This window comes from Macaca nemestrina, chromosome 11 (assembly GCF_043159975.1).
Source record: "Macaca nemestrina isolate mMacNem1 chromosome 11, mMacNem.hap1, whole genome shotgun sequence".
Classification (NCBI taxonomy): Eukaryota; Metazoa; Chordata; class Mammalia; order Primates; family Cercopithecidae; genus Macaca; species Macaca nemestrina.
In genome coordinates this window covers 76,265,091-76,286,302 of record NC_092135.1, presented here as the reverse complement: position 1 = coordinate 76,286,302, position 21,212 = coordinate 76,265,091, and the positions used below count along the sequence as shown (strand labels likewise).

The window sequence follows — 21,212 nt, the reverse complement described above, 5'->3', positions numbered from 1 at the left end:
TTGAGCGGGTGAGGAGTGGGGTCATGAGAGTTGGCGGGAAGCTTATATAGAGGCCATTATGCAGTAAAAACCCAGGGAGTCCAGGAAGGACCCAGACTTGTCCCTGAGATAAATTATTATTCCTCTATTAAACGTTGGAGTCAGATGCTGAGAAGAAAAACATAAGTTACAAATTTCTACTTTGAACATAATGGAAACTTAAACTGGCTATTAAAACAGTAAAAGTGGTTTTGCATATTACCCATAGGGAAAGAGACTTGAATGTTCCATTCAAATTGCAATCAGATGGTTCCCTGGGAAATTGAGAACTAATCTTCATATACTTCTGACTGGAAATGTTTATATATTGGTATACCTTTTTTTGTTAAAAAGAAGTATGTAGAATGGGTCATTTTAATTGAGGACTTTTGAGAATACAAATTGGGATGTATTAATCTAACCCTAATTGAATATCTGTTCAGACTGGGGACTTATTTACTCAGCTTTTTATTCATCAATTTGAGTATTATGGGATTCAAAAATCTAAGTGGTAACTGGTTTCTCTGTCAGTGATGGTTGGAGTGCAAGCTGCCTACAGCTCTCCATGTTTATATCTGAGAACCCTCAACACTCAATTTGGGCCTTTCTACCTTGTGCAGGAAAGAAATTCAAGGCCTTCTTGTAAGTCCTATGACAGGAGGGAAGCCTGATCCTAGAATATTCTGGTAGCATTAGGAGATGCTCTTAACACCTGTCCATGAAGAAGTCAAAAGCGAAATGAGTTGACAATGGAGTTGCTGACAGTGAAATTCAGCAGTGGTAGACATGAAAGTCTACACAGTAGGTCTAAGATAGATACTATGCTTACAGGACTCATCAAGCCAGTGGGAAAAGTCTCCTGCTGTTGCTATTCTGCACTATGTGTACAGGCATTCTTTGAGGGTACTGACTGCATTGGGATCCTCAGTGTTCTTCCATGGGGAAGAGCCAGTATTTCTCTTTTTCCAGTCTCCTGTTCTGTTGGGTCTGGCTGCTGTTGTGAGTTGGCTATTCTGAACGCTAGCGCTAAGAGTCATCAAGAATAAATTTCTGAAACATCTGCTAGATGTTGCGGCATTTTGGTATGGAGACAAAGCTATAGATCCTGGAGTAGCCAGTCCCCCTAGTTATTCCTGAATACATTATTAAATGTTGCCAGTAGCTTTTCTTACTACATGCCACTAAGTTTTTCTCATAACTTCTATAGTCACAGCTAACCTGGGAGGTGGGCATTAATGATTTCTTCTTTTAAAAGCTCTTTCTCTTCTACTGCCAATTTTTAAAATATGAACCCATTCTATTCAAATAGGTACTAATCTCAGTTTTATTATATTCACTCTATGTATCTGCAATTTAAAAAATTAACACAGAAGAGACAGAATCACTTCTCTGCATGGCATCTTAGATGTATATTGCTTAAGAAAACAGTGTTTTCATAAAATGATGGACTGTTCCTTTCCATACTAAGTTGTTATCTCTAATAACCATGTGTATTTATTAATTTTATAAATGGAAAATTACCTTTAATAATATTGAACTGATTATATGTGCATCTATTGTCAGAATCTGTTACCACATCAGTGTCATGGGATTTATTCATCTGCATTTGAATACATGCATAAGATATACATGGACCATGAAAGCTATTTCAATAATTTGTTTGTTCAAATGTTTACAAAACTGTGAGTTTAAGAGTCAGTTCCCTAATAAATTCCAAGTCACTGGTTCATTTCATAATCAAAAGCAAATTTGTTTCTCAGTCTAGCTAAACACCCAGATATAAGGCAAGAGCCAATTACTAATCATAAAGTAGAAAGCCACCAATCCTCACATCAGCATCCATTCTCCTGTAATGCAGCCAAAACTTTTTCATATTTTTTTCAGCAATTCTAGTCTTCAAATACATTCCACCCTTAGTGACAGCAAGACTGTTGTTAATTAAGGAAGTATTATCTAATAGCCAAAAAACTAACATCTATGATTGCTATGAACTCAGTAAACTATACTTTATGAAGTTCATAGGCTCTCATGATTAAACAAATTTTTTAATTGACTTTTATCCAGCAAGGAGTTCTTGTGTTTTGATACTCTATTTTATATTCTGTAGACAAGTCATTCACTATCCATTTGCCTTATCTACCTCAGTATGTTCTCTACTCTCCTTATATCCATTCTATTTTCTCTCAGAAAAAAAAAAAAAAAAAAGCCTCTAGATATGGATTAAATACCATAAAACTGTCTTTATTTTTGTCGTTTCCACACTACAATTTCTAATTTTCATGTCAATATTCTCTTCAGAAAACAATTTTCCCTTGCTAAGTGTAACTTGGGTAGCCATTTAGAGATGACAGCAAAATTCACCTTTTCTTACCCTCTCATTTCTTTATTCTCACATCCTTTTCAAATAGTCACACTGCTACAAAAAAAAGCACAATTTATGTCTGTAGTAACATGACTTTTCTTAGGAAAAGAGAAATTAGTTAGCAAAAGTTCCAATATCAGTATGGTAAAAAAGAAAAAAAAAAACAATATAATTTAAGGAAAGCTCACATCATGGGGCACTGCACTCAATTTTGCAAATTTGACTTAAATTATGTCTTCACGTATAGCAAAAGAACTGGATTATATAAAAGTTCTCCACTGTAAAAAGGAATACCCGTGTTTGACTCCTGCCATGCAAAGACAGCCAGAGAACATGCGAAAGCTATGCTGCCATGATTGGGCTACAGGTGACACCATCACACACCAGTGGCACCATCAGGACAAGGGGGTCACCCTTGTACACAGGTTTTCATTCTTATTAAACTTCCACTTGAGATTGAAATCCACTCACTGTTGTAGCCACTGCTGCCGCTAGCCTCTGCCGGCGCCGAGTTGTGCTGAACTGGCCCTTCACAGGTGGCCCTTCCTGACAGTGAATGGGAGAAGAGAAGGGGGGAGGAAACACAGGACGGGGGAGGAAAGGATGGAAGATGGGAGGATGAAAGATAATCAGACAAGGAGAGGGACAGTTTTTAACTGAAGTCGACTTTTCTTAAATCAGCATCGAAAAGAGCTCACAGGGGCATTCATGCTATGAGAAATGTTCATTGCTGTCATTGCAGATTACTCAAACACCTGAATTCTATTTGCTGACTATAACTCACACCCCAAAAGGAGACGGAGTTATAAACTGATGGACAGCCTGCAATTTTAAGGTAAAATAAATAAGCATACTGTTTTATTCATATGATATCATGTTATATGAAGTCAAAAGGTATTCAATAAATGGTAGCAAGGAAAACTAAGTTCAGGAAAAACTGATTAAATAATGTAGGAAGGCTAAAATGAACAGGTTGTAATGAGACCCTCCTGATGGCCAGACAGAATTTTTTTTTTTTTTTAATTTCTTACTGGAAGAAAAAAAGTAAGGGAAGGGTATGAGGGTTCTTCAACTTCCTACTTAATCTCCTATTATACAGCTCACTATCTGGGACTCCACATCAGTAACAGTGCTGGGATTTTCAAGTCTAAGAATTTTCCAAGGAAGATGGCAGACCCCATAAGATCAGAAAAGAAAACTTAAGTTCCTCAGTGAGTGAGGACAATGCCTATAAAAATCAACTACGAAAACCTGAAAGCATAGTTTTCATTTAGTAATGCGCATCTATGTACAAACCAGTAGAAGAATCCTACAGCTTTCTTTCATTTTGTTGTTTTCCTCTTGGTGGATGGGATTAAGGGATGATGACATTTCCTTCTAATCATTCAACTTTGCCTCCATCTGACAGACCCTGAGTCCTCAAGGTTGTGAGCAATATTTTTTTTTTCTTTTTTGAGATAGGGTCTCACTCTGTTGCCCAGGCTGGAGTGCTGTGGCATGATCATGGCTCACTGCAGCCTTGAACTCCTGGCCTCAAGTGACCCTCCCACCTTGACTTCCCAAAATGCTGGGATTACAGGCATGAGCCACCTTGCCCAGCCATGAGCAATAATTTCATTTCCAAATAATTAAGATATACTTTCTTAGAATCTCCTAACAGCCCAGATTGAAGAAACAGTAGGACTGCTTTAGTCTTTTTGGGATGTCAGAAAAATATTTTAAATTTTTCTATCTTTAAATCTTCAAAAAGTTCCAAAATTACAATCTTATTTATTTTCCATCTTCATAAGTCTTCTGCATACATATACGTATATGTTTGTCATACACACATACACATAATCTGTTTTCCACAAAAATATTTTCTAGACAAAATCCTTTTTCCTTAATGTAGTAAAAGGACGAAGAACTTATTATCAGCCTTCAGTGTAATTTGAGCATCTATGAGATGCAGGACAGCTACACAGGAGCAACATAAGATCATCTGTCTGCTACTATGTACTTTCTACTATTCCCCATTCCCTTCAACGTCCAGGGATCTAGTATTTAATTCATATTATCAGCAACACAGGAGATCTAACAGCTCTTTCTTTCAAAATATTTCCTTCTTGCCTTCCTCTCACTTCATTTAAAACACAGCTGAATTGTTACTGCAAAATGGTATTGAGATTTTTATTCAAACCAGAAAGTTCGAAGTTAAGGAGGAAAGAAGAAATCCTTTTTCTAAAAGGTAGTCTCCACAGAACCTTCTAGGACAAATGCTGACTTCATGAGTTACATAATAGGAATTTCTGAGGCCAACTACCCAATAGTTTCCAGTAGAAACAAGGCCATACTGGTCTAGAATTTAACCTTCTCATTTAAATCAATAGCACAATCTAACCTACACAAGAATAAGCAATCAAACATCCAGTATAACATGTTTGTCATTTTAACTTTCTTGTGGTCAATTTTTTTAATGACCTACTTTATAATTTTTTTCAAAATGACAACTACTATGGAATACTGAGTACAAAGTTCAGTAACACAACATCGATAACAACAACAGCAGCAACAATACCACAACCACCACCACTGGACGGTCTGGGCACCCTCCCAATGGCTGTTGTACTTAGTTACGAAGAAGACGGGGACAGAAAATGAACTCTCACCACTTGAGAGCCTCTCATATTGGCTGAAACATCAGCGAAAGTGGTTCGAGTGGTGAGATGATCGTTGACTCAAAACAAATGCTTGGACTCATTAGATAGAATTCCCATTATCAAAACATTTAAAAGAGGAGGGGAAAAAGCTGGGTATAAGGAAGGAGAAAGTGGTGGGTATCTTTAATCCACTAGAGTAACATTAGATGCTATGCCTCTCTCTAGGCAAAATACTGAGTAGTAAAGATTTTCATGTTGGCATACTCATCCTAGATGAACTTATGATTCCCTAGCCAAGTGTGAATTTTGAAGGATCTTGGAGGAACTTCCCAGTAGTAGAGAACGAATATCCTGAGGCTCCTGCAAGACCTGTTGGCTTGGGCAAGCAGAAAAGGTCCACGGATAGGACCCAGTTCTGCTGTGTTCCCCTTAAAATACCTTTTGTTTTAGTCCAGGTGGAAGTGGAGTTTCTCTGGGAATGATTAACAGCTTACTGCCATTCCTAAGTTTATTTGTTTCTTCTTGGAATTGGAACTAAATCTCCCACTTCGAAAAGGCAGTTGTCTTTGAGTGTCTTTGAGGGATTAGATGATTTCAATTTCCCTCAAAAATAACTCAACTAGAATTACAAAGGCCATTTTATTATCCTTAGCAAAGTCACAAGTCATAAATAAAAATTTAAAAACAAATGAACCACCCAAAGATGTGGCAGGAGTATGAATGAGTATTTTCTAGCTTTTTGGACATTTTCTCCTGATGACTCAAAAAAATCTTCATAACTTTTCTGTCTATGTAAAACCACAGGCTGAGAGGCTAGGTGGTATAGTTCCAGTTGCATTCTGTGTCCTTCAGAAAAAAAAAAATAGTGATTTGGGGTCTCCGGTGGAGCTCCCAGATGCAGCAAGGTAGCTGGGACATTGCACTACAACTCACTGGGAACCAACCTGTCCAAGACAACAGCTCTGAACAAGAATGTGGTCAATAGCATAAACTATAGACACAAGATTAAAACAATATCTATTAACAAATGTACGTGTTCTTTCTTGTGATGCAGGCCTTCTTCAATTATTTTATTTAGGGGAATGATTCTTTTACTTATAAAAATGAGTCTTGTTCTTGGCTTTGACTCAGACACCACACTTAAAACAAACAAACAAACAAAACTAGACACTCACAAGTTCAAAACCAATAAAACTGCCAAAAGCAATTTAAAGTAATTTTCTTGTGAAATCACTTGGCACATCTCTCCCTACAGTATTAATTTTATAAACAGAGGGGAAAACACACGGAAACGTACTGAGCAAATGAACACAAAAAGTTGTGTTCATTGAATGTAGACATTCTAAATAAAAAAAACATAGGTATTAGTGCTTATGAAAATTTATTTTCAAATATATCAGATTAGCAAGCAAAGCAACAGTTTGTTATTTACACAGTCAGAATTGTAATACAAAGAATGTTATTAATGAAGTCAAAATTAGAGAAGAATTATTTTGTTAATTATTCAGAAGGGACTGAAGAATTCTGAAAAGTACTTCTTTCTACCTTTGCATTAGAATATAAATTTATTTGTATAATAATTTTAAAGAGCCAAATCATAAAGTCTAAACTTGACTGTGCAGGACAAGGGCCATTTATAATATGCATTCAGGATGAGAATAATGGAAATTCTAGTTTAAAAATCTGAAAGTAATATGGTTTATGACATAATCTACCATATTTTGAATCACTGAAACACAACAATATAAAAGGATCTTACTTTAAAAATGTCACTCATTTCAAATATGTAATTTATTTCAAATAAATTTCAAGTACATTTATTACAAGCTCTTAAGAATTTAGTTCAGATTTTAAGGTGATTGTTGAAAGCCAAATAATATCTGTTTTTGAAGGATCATAGAATTTTAGAGTTGAAAGAGAATTCAGAGCTTATTAAATAAACTCTATCACTTAGGAGCAAACGGAAGCTCAGGAAATTTAACAGAAATTTACAAAATTATACTGCCAGAAAATCACAGTGATTAGACTAGAATCTGGGTTTGTTGATTTCTAATCTATTGAACCTCCTACCCTTTTTCTTGATAGAAAAAATTTGGACAAGGCTGACACATAAAAGCCTCTTTTAATATCTAGTATTTTTAAATGAGTGTTCATTATAACCCACTAGATTTTCAATCTAGATTTTTAAGATAACTTTTTGTTAAAATATATTTGAATGGTTCAAAGGCTATAATTGAGAATAAAATGCCATTTTGAACACATATTGTATAATTTCAACCTTTCTTTTAAATCCTTCCCACTTATGCCAGAGTGAGAAAAATACAGAGATTTCCCACTGTTTTAGACAATGTGAGAGTTTGAAAAGCGCCAGCTTTAAAGCAGTTAAGTTACCCTTTCAATCTAACGCACATTAACTGATGTATAAAGACTAGTACTTTAAAATTATGTAGAAACATGAATGAAGGAAAAGTAAAATCTGTACCTGCAGTTGTATTTTTGTATCTTTGCTGACACTTTTTGTTCTCCATCGTCTGGTGACCCGCTTGTCTTTCTTTGAAATATCTACACAGTTAGCCTACATTACACAAATAGTTAAAAGCAACAAAGTATTATTAAGTTCACACAGATGATACAGGTATAGACAAGAACACAGCAAGTTAGTAAAGGATCACTGTTAGAGCCTATAAGCAAACCAGCCAGGAGAGAAAGGCGTATCAGTTGCATAGTGGGCATTAAAAGCAGAGATAAGAACTTAATTATAAAATATATTTTTCTGATAAACAAAATAAATACAGGATTGGAAATCTCTAGCTTTGTTTTCTATATGAAAAGATAGTAATAATTCTGAGAGTATCTAAAGCATATCTTCAAAGCTACCATTTCCAATAGAACACAAACATGGAAGAATAATTCAGATACTGAATTTATTTATTCTGGCTAGTGTGTATTCAAATGTAAAACATTTTAAAATAATCATCTTAATTAACACACTGACACCGAGATTCAAAAAATATTAAAAATAACTCCAGAATATAAACAAATGTCTGTATCATAGTTATCTATCTTTAAATATTACCTTATATATTCATAGAACAACCCAATAAAGATTATAAATTAATATCCTTAGTCCTTTTACCAGCAGCAGGAATATGTTTACCTGCATGTCAGTAAAGTTAGGTGCTGACTGAGTTCTCTGAAGTATTTCCAAATTTTGCAGGAGTTTGCTAAGTTCCACAAGGTTTGACTGGCAATGTGCGAGATCTAATAAGAAATCATAAATAAAAATATGTTAAAATTGGTTAGGGAGCAGTGGTGATGATTTAAAAAAAGGGTCAATGCAAATTATGGCAAATATGAGTAGGCAGATCCATGTTTATATGATGAAGAAACTGGCAGGGGGAACAAAACACCCTTTGCTGGTATAGAACCAAAAACCAGTAATTATATTTCAAAGCTCACTCTCCTAAGTTAACAGCTATTAGTGCAGAAACCATGAAACTCTCCGTCACACTGTATGTGATCCCTTTTCTGCTCTGATAGCTTTTGCCACATGGGCAGCACACTCAAGTGAACTTCAGCAGTCCTGTGGTTTCATTGTTAGGAGCTTGTCTACCTGCTCCTCTAACATGCTTTAGAAGGTGGTTACCTGGAATTTGGGTAGCGTAAAAATCAAGTTCAGAAAACTAGGATGGAATACAGAATCAGTTAAACATATTTTCTTTAATTTAGCTCGCTAACAATGTTGAAATGAATGACTTTAAAATTTCTTAGAGACATTATATTAACGAAATCAGATTTTCAAAGTGCATTCGATGGTCCAGGAACATCATCATCACCTGGACATCAACTCATTCTGTCTGAATTAACATTTAGAATGAAGAAATGACTTTTAGGTTTTTTTTTTTTTTTTTCCATTTTTTGGTGCATTTAGAACAAGAGAATATTCAAAAATCTATATAATAAAATATCACTCTTAAAAAAAAACTGACCTTTAATATGTGAAATTAAACACGGTCAAGAATATTGGGCTGGGTGCGGTGGCTCACGCCTGTAATCCCAGCACTTCGGGAGGCAGAGGCGGGCAGATAACCTGAGGTCAGGAGTTCAAGACCAGCCTGGCCAACATGGTGAAACCCTGTCTCCACGAAAATTAGCCAGACATGATGGTGGGTGCCTGTAATCCCAGCTACTCGGAAGGCTGAGACAGAAGAATCTCTTGAACCAGGGAGGTGGAGGTTGCAGTGAGCCAAGATAGCACCATTGCACTCCAGCCTGTGCCACAGAGCAAGACTCCGTCTCAAAAAAAAAAAAAAAAAAATTGAGTTACTTTTCTTATTTTTGTGGTCAGTTACTAAAATTTTCATTTCGAGCTTTCTATCTAGCAAATATTACATTCATACTCTCTAATAATTGTGATTATTCTATATAAATGGTGCTATATAAGCACAGAAATCTGGAATTGGGGCTGAAAACCATCAAAATTATATCCACCTTTTTTCTAACAGAATGAAAACAGAAGTTTGTGAATAGTTCAATTTAAGGCCAAGGACTCAAACTAAGTGTAAGGAGACATCAGTTTAGATTTTTCAGTTGTAGTTTCCTTATCTGTCAGTGGTGATAGTAGTATTTAGCTCTCCTACCTGCTTACTGAGATGGTAGATGAGAAAGTTCTATGAAAGCCAGAAATGGTCTCTAAGGAATACTTATTGTGCGTGTCTCATCACCCTGCTACAGCCTTCACATGGACCATGCTACATCATTCTTTGTCACTTCCACTATTTACAATAAGAAAGAGAGGAAATCATACTTTCACATAAAGTCTGGGATGTGGGTATCTCCGAAAGCTGATAAAAACGACAAAAAATGCTGCATACTTTGAGTCCACATGCTGGTAGAATAAGAAAAAATTCTTTTGGTTGGAGCACTAACATAGATTACCAAATTTTAATTTTTTTAAGTGAGAACACAAAAAAGTGATCTAATATCTGCTTTTATTATAATGTTATAAGGAAAAATGATCTGAAAAAAATAGGCCCAATATCATCTTAGGATCATCTAAAAAAATAAACTAATTGAGACTTATTAAACACTCTCTGCATTGCCCTTGTTTTTCTCAGTTTTGAAGGTCAAATGAAAACTCTCATAGAATGGAAATGGTCTGTACATCAAGTTTGAACCATTGTGCTCTGGTTAATTATGAGGGAGGTAAAGGTAAGAAGAGATGAAGAGGCTCAGAGATGGCAATGTGAGGGAATCAGGTATTGGTTCAGAATATTGAATCACTGATCCATAGTGGAGCACACTAACAGGTAACTGTGGATATAAGATGCAGCATTTCACAACTTTGCCATTTATTGCCGAGTTGTCGGGAAACATACACCTGCTCCGTGCACAAGACAGAGCAGCAGAGAAGGCAGCTGTGGAAGTGACCTAGTGAGGAAGACAGAGCAGTGATTCTTGGGCTGTGGGCAGCATAGGCTCTCCTCGGGGGTTGCTCTTCTGTGTGACTGCCCCAGGTTCCAGAGCTAAAGAAGCCAGAAGGAACTGGTGAAGAGACAAGGAGAGAAGGCTGAAGTGGGTAGAAGTCAGGGGAAAGGCAAGAACCAGATTCAACTGCTGTGAGGGTGCAGGAGAACTGGCAGGTAAGGAGCCTGAGTCACGGCAGAGAGAAGGAGCTGGTGCATAAAGATAAGAACAAGGAGGAGAAAAAGTAAGAGCAAGGAAAGGTCAAGGCGATCAAGGCAATCAGGGTAAAAGATGTAGCACTCATCATTCACCGCTTTAGGTTTGGTTTCTTGTTTGGTTTTGGCTGACTCTCAGGCCACACAGGGGAAGAACTAACCTTCCGCACACCTGTCCATCTCTTCCGAGTCCTGTAACCAGGCTGCCACTTTACTCTGGCCAGTCGTGCAGGTTGCAGGGAGGCTATTGCTGCATGGTAAAGGGGACTGCCATGGAAAGCTGTTTGGTTGCATCTACGGCAAACAAAGATGAATTGTATGGTTATGAAACAGTACATTTCAATGATTAAAAAATACAAGTATCCTCAAGCCGTATTAACAAAGAAAGGAAGAAAATGCACAGTCAAAACATGGAAGAAGCTTCTTGGCTTAATGTGGTTTGTGCTTAGTGAGGGCGACATTCCTAAACAACAACCTCTCATTAAGTTGCCATCTCCATCATTCAGTGAAGGACAACATTTGAGTGTGTTGTATCTCATAGTCACAAGGACCTGCCAACTCAAATTCTCAGTAATTTTTAATCACTCAGTAAGTTGTATGTGCAGTGTCCTTATGGCAGTACTCTCAACTCATGATTTAAGTCTTTCCTTTCCAAAAGATTTCTGCACCCTTATGACCACTCAGGGTCTCCTCAACCACATGTGATTCCTAAACACATTATCCACCAGTAAGCAACCTTGCAATGCCTTGAATTCATATTGAAAATTATTTATAAAAAGACAGTCTTGGCAAGTTATTATCCATAGCTTTCCATTAAAGTTATTATCTACAGACTTTTCATTAAAAAGATTTTATGTGAAATAAGTGAAAATTGTATTAAGTATAGAGATACTAAGGTGACGGCAGGAAACAGTGAAAAAAGAAGAAACTTATTTCTTAAAAAACTGAAAGAATTTTAAAACTTTATAGTTGACTTTAATATTCAACTACAACTGAATTGTGTCTCTTCTAAATCATTACAAAGTGAATGACGCACATTCTTAGCAAACTCAGGCTTATTTATTCCCCACAGAGGGCCACAAACCAATTAACATTCAGGAGGCTCATAATTTGATATGTAGAAGGCAGGCAAAATGATAAAAAGCTCTTTTTACTCTTTATTGCATTTTGATAAATGTAATGGAAATCTTTCACTGAGTAGATCTTAGAGGTATGTCATTAACCAGAGTAACAGATCTGTTTTGAAAACCAGAGCTGAAGAAGTTTCTTATTTCAAGGCAAACAGTGGGGAGGATTTGATTTGAGTCTTCCATTCTCAGATATCACCCAAGTTATTTGATAAATAAGGGATGAAAATAACATATTTTCATCAATAAATTTAATAAATATTTTAATAAATTTAATACATAGGAGATAAAAATAATATATTTTCATCAATACTCTGTGCCAATGATGTAGGCAGAAGCTGGATGAACCAAAGAATAAACAATTTATATTTTTTAAAGATCTATTTGGAATACATTTCTCATTTAACGCGGACTAAATCTAGGATTTAGTTCTCTGGTGAGAACACAGGAGGCCAGAGAAACTCGGCACTATCTTGGGCATCTGTAAGTTCCCAACCTTCCTGATGCCCTGATCAGATGGTTCGCTCCCTTTCTTATTTCAGAACTGGTTGGTATTAGGGTTAATCCAATATCCTATTCCTAGAGAAAAGATAATTAAACAGTCCTTGGCAAGGCTGCAACCGGAATGGAATAATGTGAGGTTTAAGGCCAGGTGTGTAATCTGGCCTGTAATCCCAGCACTTTGGGAGGCTGAGGTGGGCAGATCACTTGAGGTCAGGAGTTTGAGACCAGCATGGCCAACATGGCGAAACCCTGTCTCTACTAAAAATAAGCTGGGTGTGGTGGTAGGTGCCTGTAATCCCAGCTTACTCAGAAGGCTGAGGCAGGTAAATTGATTGAACTCAGGAGGAGGAGGTTGAGGAGGCTGCAGTGAGCCAAAAGCACACCACTGCACTCCAGCCTGGGTGACAGAGTGAGACTTTGTCTCAAATAAATAAATAAATAAATAAATAAATACAAATAAAAAACAGAAAAAAAATAAATAATGTAAGGTTTGAGATAACTTTAACATAGTTAATAGGATCTAATGAAAATTGCCATTAAAATAACAAAAACTGAATATAGTAATGTTTCATTTAATCTGATTTGGTTAGTATTGCAGTTACTGTATGAGGTTTTCCAGTGGTTTGCAAAGGAAACTTGGACCTATGTATGACATACATTCCTGTGTAAGCAAATAAAGAAAAACAGAATCTTCACTGGAACGTTCTTGAACACAACGTACTGTGGCAACCAGCTTCCTCACCCTCTCTGCCCTCAATTTCAAGTGCCAAGTGTAAAGCTGGCGCACCCCTGCGCAGTGCAGTGGCGCTAGGTTTCAGGAAACTTAATCATTGAATCTAAGGCAGAAACAGCTGTTTTCATGTCTGTTGACTTAACCTTGATTTTTTTTAACAAACAACATCTCTTGCTTTTCATCAACACAGAAGTGAACTCTTATTTCAGCCCAGAGAACAAGGTCAGCCTCCCTTAGTCTGGCACCTGGTAAAAATAGAAAGGGCACTGATTTTGGAAACAGACGTGGACTTGGATCCTGGCTCAGCTGTTTAATGGCTATGTCACTTCTGGACAAATTTTTTCCTGTCTCTGAACTTTGGTTATTTGAAAGATTAGAGAGGAATGAGTGCCAAATGCTTAACACAGTGCCTGATCACTTAAGTAGGCTACTACTTATACTACTGTCACATTTTTGAGCTCACATGCAATTACTTCATGGGGAAATTTCATAGCTTCTCATGTATGTATTATAGATCAAGACACAAAAGCAAGTTTCATTTTCAAGATTTTGAGGTCTTCTTATTACCATCTGGGAAGACATCTGATTTCTGAATGTTGATTAAATAAATGTTAACTTACTTCCTAGTATTCCTACAAAGCCACATAAAGTTAGAAGGTAGTCCATTCATAAAATGGAAAAATAACTGCTAATTCTCTTGGTGATCCACATTTCGGCCTAATTTATACTTGCAATTAACTTTCATGCCAAATGTCACTGCTGTCTTCTGAGTGTTAGTTTACAAAGCAAACCTCCTCTTTCTGGTTTTCCCAAATGAGACTCAGTTACACATTTGCATAATTTTCTTTTTTATTTTCTTTTTTAATTTTTTTTTGAGATGCAGTCTTGCTGTATTGCCCAGGCTGTTCACTAGTGGCACAATCATGGCTCACTGCAACCTCCGCCTCCCAGGTTCAAGCAATTTTCGTGCCTCAGCCTCCCGAGTAGTTGGGATTACAGGTGTGCACCATCACATCTGACTAATTTTTGTGTTTTTAGTAGAGATGGGGTTTTCACCATGTTGCCCAGACTGGTCTCGAACTCCTGGCCATCAGGTGATCCACCCACCTTGGCCTCCCAAAGTGCTGGGATTACAGGCGTGAGCCACTGTGCCTGGCCAAAATTTGCATAATTTTCTAAGCAATTTTCAGGCTGGTTTTTATAGAACAAAATCATACCTTTCCATCCACTACAGAAACATTAGCAGCTGGTGAGGATTCAGCTGTGGAAGTTGAAGGAAATATGTGAAAACTAGCATCTCTTGGTGATCTCACAATTTCATTCTGACGATACAACCGATGATGTCGCAGTTTGGACACCCATGCATCAAACCAGTCCTGAGATTTCACCTAAGACAATGAAGAAGTGGAGAAAGTAATTGTAAAATCACTCTCCTGTCTACCACTGGTGTAGGCAAATGGTTTCCCCTGATAGTGGCAGAGAAACTGTTGAAAAGTGATTTCACCTTCAAATGATAGATGTGCTCTTCTGTGTCAAGGTCTATTCTTCGAGCTTTCTTTTTAATTGACATGACTGACAGTCCGACATCTATGCTCCCGTGGACCTTTCCTTTTTGAATCTGAAATCAAAAGACTAGTAAATAGGCTGAAAGGATATATGATTTGATATTTCTGTACTGGATTTAAGTGAACTCAAGGTAATCTTTAACTTATCTATGGGAAGTGGAATACTACATATAACTCCTTAACAAACAAAATAGTTAAGGTTCTATGGATTAGGTTCTAGGATAGTTGATGTTGAAGTGACTTCACACCAATTTTTATAAATAAGACTATTCATCTTATTCCTGTCTTGGCATAGAATGTAATGCTAATTCTTCATAATTCTAGATTGCACAGCTTATATTCTCCCATCTTTAGTGGTCCTAAAATAACTGCGGTCAATCTTTGACCTATAACACAGAACATCCCTGAGTAATCAGCTGGCAGACAGCTGCTGAGGCAGAACGGGGCAGCTGGGAGCAGAAAGCAGGGAGCAGCCGGCTCTTCCTTCTGGCTGCTCCTCTGATCAAGGACATGGCTGATTCAATGGCAGAGATGGGGACAAAACTGAAACCTGAGACTTCTGTTACTTTCCCACACCACAATGATGAAGGAAGGAATTTTCCAGTGTTACATGCAAACTACTCCTTTGTATACTAAATAAAAACAATTTGGAATAATTTTTGTGAATTGGGATCTCCAAGATAAAAAGACATATGACCTAGAAATAAGATTTGTAAGAGAGTTTTTAAAAGGACATTGACAAGAACAAAGCAGCACACATAAAGCAGAGTTTATTGGGAGATGCAGAAAAAAAGCCCATTTGGGTTTTCTCTCCAAGTGACAGAAGGTGATTTTACTCAAGTGTCACTTTTAAGGTTTAAGCTTCTGTTTTTAATAACACACATCAAAATAGTTAAATCTTCATGCACTAGGTTGAAACACTTTAGAACATGGAGGTTTGGGAGCTTGTGAAATCTTACAGGCCCAGACATGCACAAAGCTGGTAACTATGGCACAAGGCTTGTACAATTACAGTGTTTACTCACTTCAAGCAGAATTCAGAATCAATCTTTGAAACATGTCCTGTGTGCTACTTACATCGAGTGGTGCCTTTGAATACTTTAACATTCCATTATCCAGGACAAAAAAACGCTGCAAGAACCAAACACCCCCAGTTACTGTCTGTATTTTGAATTATATAAAACATTCACAAATGTGGGTCTAATGTTGCTTGGCATTTATTAATCAATATGTTTGATCATTTTAATGTATCTGGATTCAGTGCATTTGGCCACAGTCAGTCACATTAAATGGCAAGGAGATAAGAGCTCTAGTTCCATACTGTTAACCATCAAGATTCTTTTATACATAATCCAATGGGGATGGAGTCTTTTTTTTTTTTTTTTTTTTTTTTTGAGACGGAGTCTCGCTCTGTTGCCCAGGCTGGAGTGCAGTGGCCGGATCTCAGCTCACTGCAAGCTCCGCCCCCCGGGTTCACGCCATTCTCCTGCCTCAGCCTCCCGAGTAGCTGGGACTACAGGCGCCCGCCACCTCGCCCGGCTAGTTTTTTGTATTTTTAGTAGAGACGGGGTTTCACCGTGTTAGCCAGGATGGTCTCGATCTCCTGACCTCGTGATCCGCCCGACTCGGCCTCCCAAAGTGCTGGGATTACAGGCTTGAGCCACCGCGCCCGGCCGGGGATGGAGTCTTTTCACCATGATTTTTCTTAACAGAGAAGGAATCTGAGGACCTGAAGCTACAATCCTCTGAATGAACCACATTGGGATGTTTTTCAAAGTGAGAAATGATCACAGTGACTATATAAGGAGCTCTGTACACGTCTACAGGGAATTTTTCACTGTGAACACACTCCTGAATTTTCCCCAGATACCACAGATAATTCCTGAAAATGTTCATGTCCATTACAGAAGCCAATGGACTGAATCTATGAATAATGAATTATCTGGAAAATTTAAGTGGGCTTAGCAATATGCTTGCATCTCTACTTAGCAAATGTTTGCATTCTACCATTAATCAAAGAGGCTGAAAATTATTTCTGAACTACATTAAGGGTAAAAAAAGAGAGAGGTTTTTGGCAATTTTTGTCTCCTCCAAGATAATCCTAGTCCAGTCTGAATGGATTTGCCCATTTTTGCTCTACAAACACTCAGGAACTCTCAGCTGTTGATTTTTCTTCCATGGGTAATTCACAAGAGAACAAACAGTTCCCAGGGCCCGGTCAAAGAATGGGTCCTGTGCCCTCTAGTTCTACAGATGCAAGGAATCTTTCTGTTCCTGGAAAATTACTCTGCTGGAAAGTTTTTATGTGATTTGGGACCTCTTAGCTGCTGAGATGGCAGGTAGTCAGGACCCGGGATCTGCTTCTGTGAGTACAGTGGCCTTCTATGAGTTCTGCACAGAGCACCCCTATGAGTTCTGCATAGGACTCACAGAAGGCCACTGAAACCCCTTTGTTTCAGGTTCTGCAGGACAACAAGTCAGCACTGGAAAAAAGAGTCTCTACAGTTGAAAAACACTTGATTAAAATCAGTTGCCCTTAACTTGGTCAATCAAATGGGCTGACATCTGAATAAACACATGGTGGTTGCAGAGATCAGGAGAAAAGACAACAGTGCAAAGCAGGCCCTCTGTTATTTATGTAGCAAAATGTTCAAAGGCACGGTCTAGAAAGTTGCTGCCAAACCACAGCCAGTTTTGCTGAATCATGGACTGAAAGTCAGCAATTCATACAAAATTTGTTTCTTTGACCGCTTTTTCCTGTGTTTCCATGTCTGTCTATCAAAGAATTTCAGCAGAGATCACTTATAGCATATCATAAGGAAAGAAATTAGCAAGGCCATCAATTTGGGGAAACACAAAGAGGTAAGGTCAGAATGAAAGGCAACGGTGATCTTAGGAAGGAGGATGGCCAGTTGGCAAAAATCTCAGGAAGAACAACAGCGAGGGCAAGTCCTTGGCACTATGATAATACTATGGGTTCAGGAAAGATAGTTTCTGACAAGGAAGAAGGGACTTTCACAGACAGGGGACTGGGGCAACATGTCCCATGTGTTCATTTTCAAGTCTTTCCCTTAAAACACATAAAATGTTTCCTCAAGGAAGTTAACATACACAACCTCCCTGCATTGAGCCAATGGGCAGCCACCACTGGCCATTTGGGCCAATAAATGTATCTGCCCTGAGATGAAATCCACGTGCAGATGTGCCAAGTATATAGATTTATTCTTCCACTGATTTCAAAGAGGATACTGGGTGGCCCACTAAAGAGTTTAAACTGGCGTGGTGGCTTACGCCTGTAATCCCAGCACTTTGGGAGGCCGAGGCAGGCAGATCATGAGGTCAGGAGTCTGAGACCAGCCTGGTCAGTATGGTGAAATCCCACCTCTACTAAAAATACCAAAGAAAAAAAAAAATTAGCCAAGCATGGTCGCGTGCGCCTGTAGTCCCAGCTACTCGGGAGGGAGGCTGAGGCAGAAGAATCGCTTGAACCCGAGAGGTGGAGTTTGCAACGAGGTGTGATTTCACCACTGCACTCCAGCCTGGGCAACAGAGTGAGACTCTGTCTCAAAAAAAGAAAAAAAAGAGTTTAAACTGAAAATGTCCGGCAACTTTCTCCTCCTTAGTATGACAGAATCCTTGCTAGTTGAGTAATGGTAAAATGCAGTAAAAAATACTTTCTCCATCATTAAAACTGAGAGATAGGATAAGGATATTGCGAGGAAGGAGAGGAAAAAACTGTAGACTTTAAAGAGCAGTAAACAAACTTCTGGGATCAATGATTTTCCAGCTGTAGTTTGTACTGGTAACAATAATTCTAGGAATTTATCCCAAAGAACTAAATAGAAGTTCATGTGTAAGGATATTCATCACATCACAATAGTAAAAAATGAGGCATATCTTACATATCCAGCAAGAAGGAATTAGTTCAATAGCAGTGGGATATATAATATAGGTCCATCTAAAGTGATACATGCATGCATTTAAAATACCTCATATTTCAAAGAGTATTTAATGAGAACTTATCTATACTAATTTAAGTGAAAAAAGTAAATCAGACAACAATATATACAAACTGGATTTTAAATATCACGTATTTTTTTCCCTCCATATGTATATTACAGATCTGTCTCTGTTAAGTATAATAGACTACAATCCATGTGGTTAAAATAAGGCCTTAAAAGTTAGTTTTATGGCTGGGTGTGGTGGCTCACACCTGTAAACCCAGGACTTTGGGAGGCTGAGGTGAGCGGATCACTTGGGGCCAGGAGTTCAAGACCAGCCTGGACAATAGGCTAAAACCCTGTCTCTACTAAAAATAAAAAAAATTAGCCAGGCATGGTGGCGTGCACCTGTAGTCCCAGCTACTCAGGAGGATGAGGTGGAAGAATCGCTTGAACCTGCGAGGCGGAAGCTGCGGTGAGCTGAGATCATGCCACTGCACTCCAGCCTGGGTAACAGAGCAAGACTCTGTCTCAAAAAAAAAGGAAAAAAAGCTAGTTTTACGCATAGAGTCATATTGTTAGTTTCCCACCTCATGATAGCAAATAAGATCTTCTTTATTTATGAAGACGATCTGAACCTGAATATGATAAAAATGTTACCTTGTGCCAGCCTTTTAAAGGCCATTTTCTTTTCTTCAGCATAAAGCCTTCATGTTTGTCTGGTTTCTGGACATTGGTTTGGCCTATTTTCAGCCCTTCTATAATTTCCCAGCTGTCAGCTTCCTGAGAGAAAAGAAGAGAAACAAATCACGTTTCACAGTGCCTGATGACACACTTAAAGCAGATTCTTAAGTAGAAGTTGCTTTTGAAGCAGTACTAGGCCCACCAGAAAGAAGTATGAACAACATTCTGGAGCAAATTCTAACATCAAACACAGCTATGCACTTTTAACTGAAGTTAAAAAGAGCTTCCCAGGTAGACCTAGAGGTAAGTGGGGTCCATCAGAGACTCGGTGGAGCCACCTTGTCTGTTTGGGGTAGGATGGAAATTCGATTGCCTGTACTCAGGATGTTTAAAATGCATTTTTCCAGACAGTGAATCCCCGGGCACAGAGGCACTTTATAAAGTTTCAAAATAAGACTATTTTGATGACAAATGTTCAATTAGTGCACGGACCTGGTTTTCTGTGTAGAAATGGAAAGGCTGCTATTGTCTCAAGTGGCTTGGAACCTGCTATTAACAGGGAATAACAGCGCTGTGGTCACGGTTGCTCTCAGGAAGGCTTGCGTGCATTCCAAAGCGCACATAAGACACCTGCTCACCAAAGACACACCAAAGAACTTCGTGCTTTCAAAGATACACATGCCCCTGGGAGCCTCTGGGTTGCATTTCTTAGTAGTGAACTGCAATTCAACAAGTTAGCGCTGTTTATGAATAATGTTTAGAATAATAGGAGAAACCAGTAGGCTCTTATAAAAACTCTAATGCCTGTGGCTTTTGACTCACACAGAAAGGTAGATGACCACTATATTCCACAAAATAATCTCCATCTATGTGTAAATACATTCATTAGAGCTCTCTCTCTGTTCTTAGAGAGATATCCACCATATTTAGTGGCATTTCTATTTTCAGTAGCTGCATCCATGGATAGTATCTCTAGAAGAATAATATTTGTATTTCTGGCTAGATTTATTTGGAAGCTGGTGTTCATCTTTGATTGACTGTATGTGTGTGTGTGTGGATGATGAAGAATATTCTGTATAACTTGTGAAAATGGAAACATTTAATAAGTGCAGAGCTTTGCAAGTTTTCTTCTGACTAAACCCAGATTGTAGTAATGGCTATTAACTACTAATTTCTTTTTATAAATTTTTATTTTTTATTTCAGTGGGTTTTTGGGGAACGGGTGGTGTTTGGTTACATGAATAAGTTCTTTAGTGGTGATTTCTGAGATTTTGGTGCACCCATCACCCAAGCAGCATACACTGTACCCAATGTGTCGTCTTTTATCCCTCGACACCCCCCACCCTTTCCCCCAGAGTCCCCAAAATCTAATGTATCATTCTCATGTACGGCTACTAATTTCTATCACAGTGTTTTTTTCTTCTCTGGGAGTTTAACTTCAGAAGGGAGAAAAAAAGAGATAAGATAGAAAGGCAAAAAGTTAACATGTATTTCTTAAACATAGATGTGACAGCTTTGAGCAAATAATTTTATTCAGTCTGATGCAATATTACTAAGTCCAGTAAAAGAAAGAGAAAAGAGTCCTACTATACTTCTCACAATTAAATATGCTGTCAAACTGACAGAGGCAAAAGATAAAACCAGAGCAGACAATGTTCTCCCTATTTCAATTATAAATGCTGTGGATAATGTTACAAATAAAGTGTATAAGAATGAAACAACTCATCTATGTTCTATTTTCCATTATGTTAAAATTTCTCCCTCTATGCTTAGTAGACTAGGACTATCTTAAGAAAATTAAAATTATTTTCCGAAAATTGAAGCATTTCTTTTTGTAATTTCAGTTGATATTTTTTCTGCTTAAAAGTCTCCAATTTTCCTGGGTTTACTTATAACAGAAACAGAGCTAAAAGCCATAATGTGATCATGTCAGTACTTGACGTGTCAGATATATACAT

General features: G+C 37.8%; 1 protein-coding gene across 13 annotated transcripts in view; it reads right to left on the bottom strand.

Moving 5' to 3' along the window:
• LOC105468962 (oxysterol binding protein like 6) overlaps positions 1-21,212 on the bottom strand; it is a 207,579-nt gene that overhangs the window by 49,745 nt on the left and 136,622 nt on the right. For 6 of the 13 annotated variants that reach the window (XM_011719442.3, XM_011719445.3, XM_071072996.1 and 3 more), the window contains exons 5-12: positions 19,231-19,353; positions 15,707-15,760; positions 14,569-14,682; positions 14,282-14,452; positions 10,862-10,994; positions 8,177-8,280; positions 7,502-7,594; positions 2,852-2,926 (exon numbers count right to left, since the gene is read on the bottom strand). In XM_011719442.3, the coding sequence (XP_011717744.1) occupies positions 2,852-2,926; positions 7,502-7,594; positions 8,177-8,280; positions 10,862-10,994; positions 14,282-14,452; positions 14,569-14,682; positions 15,707-15,760; positions 19,231-19,353 (867 nt within the window). The remainder of the gene's footprint in view (positions 1-2,851; positions 2,927-7,501; positions 7,595-8,176; positions 8,281-10,861; positions 10,995-14,281; positions 14,453-14,568; positions 14,683-15,706; positions 15,761-19,230; positions 19,354-21,212) is intronic. The other 7 variants (XM_011719447.3, XM_011719449.3, XM_011719453.3 and 4 more) reach the window with 3 other exon arrangements.